At 62.8% G+C, this 1,674-nt stretch overlaps 1 protein-coding gene across 1 annotated transcript in view; it reads left to right on the top strand.

Moving 5' to 3' along the window:
• Nucleotides 1-1,674, top strand: part of STKLD1 (serine/threonine kinase like domain containing 1) — a 27,649-nt gene that overhangs the window by 13,123 nt on the left and 12,852 nt on the right. The window contains exon 3 of the mRNA XM_045289362.1: nt 762-863. Within this exon, the coding sequence (XP_045145297.1) occupies nt 762-863 (102 nt within the window). The remainder of the gene's footprint in view (nt 1-761; nt 864-1,674) is intronic.

Raw genomic sequence — 1,674 nt, 5'->3', positions numbered from 1 at the left:
GAAGGTTCTCTTCCCAAGGGGCTGAGCACACACACACACACACACACACACACACACACACACCCCTCCCACCCTCTTCCAGCACCCAGTTGTTCTGACTCCTAGCGATGCTGTAGGGCAGAGAACTGCCCCACCGGCTTTCAAGGCTGCGACTCTGTGGAGACAGCCAGCCTCCTCTTTCTCCCCCAGAGCAGCTGGTGGGCTGGAACTCCAGTGCTTTACCCCAGTGCCACCCACTCCCTGCCCCTCCCACGGGACCCTGGGGAATTGTGGGGGCTCTGAGCTTCCCCTGAGCCTCTTAGAGCCCTGAGCCTGATCCCCTCTGCTGGGCTGGGTTCCAGGACGGTCCTCTGAGGATATGGGGTCCCGGTGAGCCCAGAGGGAGGGGGTGGGTGGCGGGTGCCCACACCGAGAGGGAGAGGGAAGGGCCCAGGCAGCCCAACCTCTCAACCTTCCTCATACCACAACCCTTTCAGACAGTTCCTCATGTGGTGGCGACCCCCAACCATAAAATTATTCCCGTTGCTACTTCATCACTGTCATTTTGCTGCTGTGATGAATCAGGCGACCCCTGTGAAAGGGTCGTTCAACCCCCAAAGGGGTCGGGACCCGCAGGTTGAGAACCACTGCTCTAGAGCCTCCGAGGAAGTGGGCTTGGTTTGGACGGAGTGTGGAGCTTGGAGCTTGGACTGGAGGTGAGATCCGAGCGGTGAGGCTCCACAGCCTGGAGGCCCTGTCCCCTGCCCGCTTCCCTCCCCCAGGTCTCCTCTCTGTTCCTCTGCCTGGTGATGGAGAACCACAGGGACACCTTGCAGACAGTCATTAGGAAGCAGAGGGAGATGAAGACAGCCTTCGACCCCCTGGTAAGACAGTCCTCTGCAGACAGCCAGCCTGGCCACCTCTGGGCTCACAGCTGCGGGCTGAGGGCTTAGGGAGGCCAGGGGCTAGCAGACCCTGGCTGGACTCTTTCCCCCATGGATGGACACAGTGGCTGCTGCTGCGCCCCATGCAGTGCGGCCACTGGACGCATTCTTACATGCGCCCTCACTCCAGGGACTCCAGAAGGCTCTAGCTGACCCTCCCCCCAGTCCCTGGGGGCAGAGCTTCTGAGTCCTGTCCAGGCTGCCCCTGAGCCCCAGGCAGGGAGAGCATGTCTGGAGCTCTCGGGGGGCTGGTGCCCCCCATGGCACCGGACGCCTTCAAGATTCCTCCATGCTGTTTCTCTTGGGGGAACCCTGGTGGTGGAGTGGTTACGCACAATCCACGTGGTCGGCAGTTCAAGACCACCAGCTGCTCCTTGGGAGGCAGACCGAGCTTTCTGGCCCATCCACAGGGGCGGTCTCGGAAACTCACAGGGCGCTGTGAGTGAGTCGGCCGGACTCGGTGGCCGTGAGTGCGGTGTGGCTCCGTTTCCCTTGGCGTGCCGGCTGTCCTTCTCCCAAGCCGGGACAGGGCTGGGCAGCAGTTTCTGCCTCCAGACTGGCCTGGCTGGGTGTGGGTGACTGGCTCTCAGTGCCTCTCGGTGGAGGGTCCGAGATTGCCCTGGGGCACTAAGTGGGTGCTGGTGTAGGCGGCAGGAGTCCTTCCACTTGTCGGAGGGAGGCTGTTAGCCCCTCCAGCCCCGAGCGCTCCCCTGTGCCAGCACTTCTGGCCCGTGCCCCATGGTGGGCAGTG

Source organism: Echinops telfairi, unplaced genomic scaffold (genome assembly GCF_000313985.2).
Source record: "Echinops telfairi isolate 266 unplaced genomic scaffold, ASM31398v2 ScPeMD7_25;HRSCAF=90, whole genome shotgun sequence".
NCBI classification, from domain to species: Eukaryota; Metazoa; Chordata; class Mammalia; order Afrosoricida; family Tenrecidae; genus Echinops; species Echinops telfairi.
The sequence above is the reverse complement of the archived record's forward strand: the minus strand, read 5'-3'. Positions and strand labels throughout refer to the sequence as shown.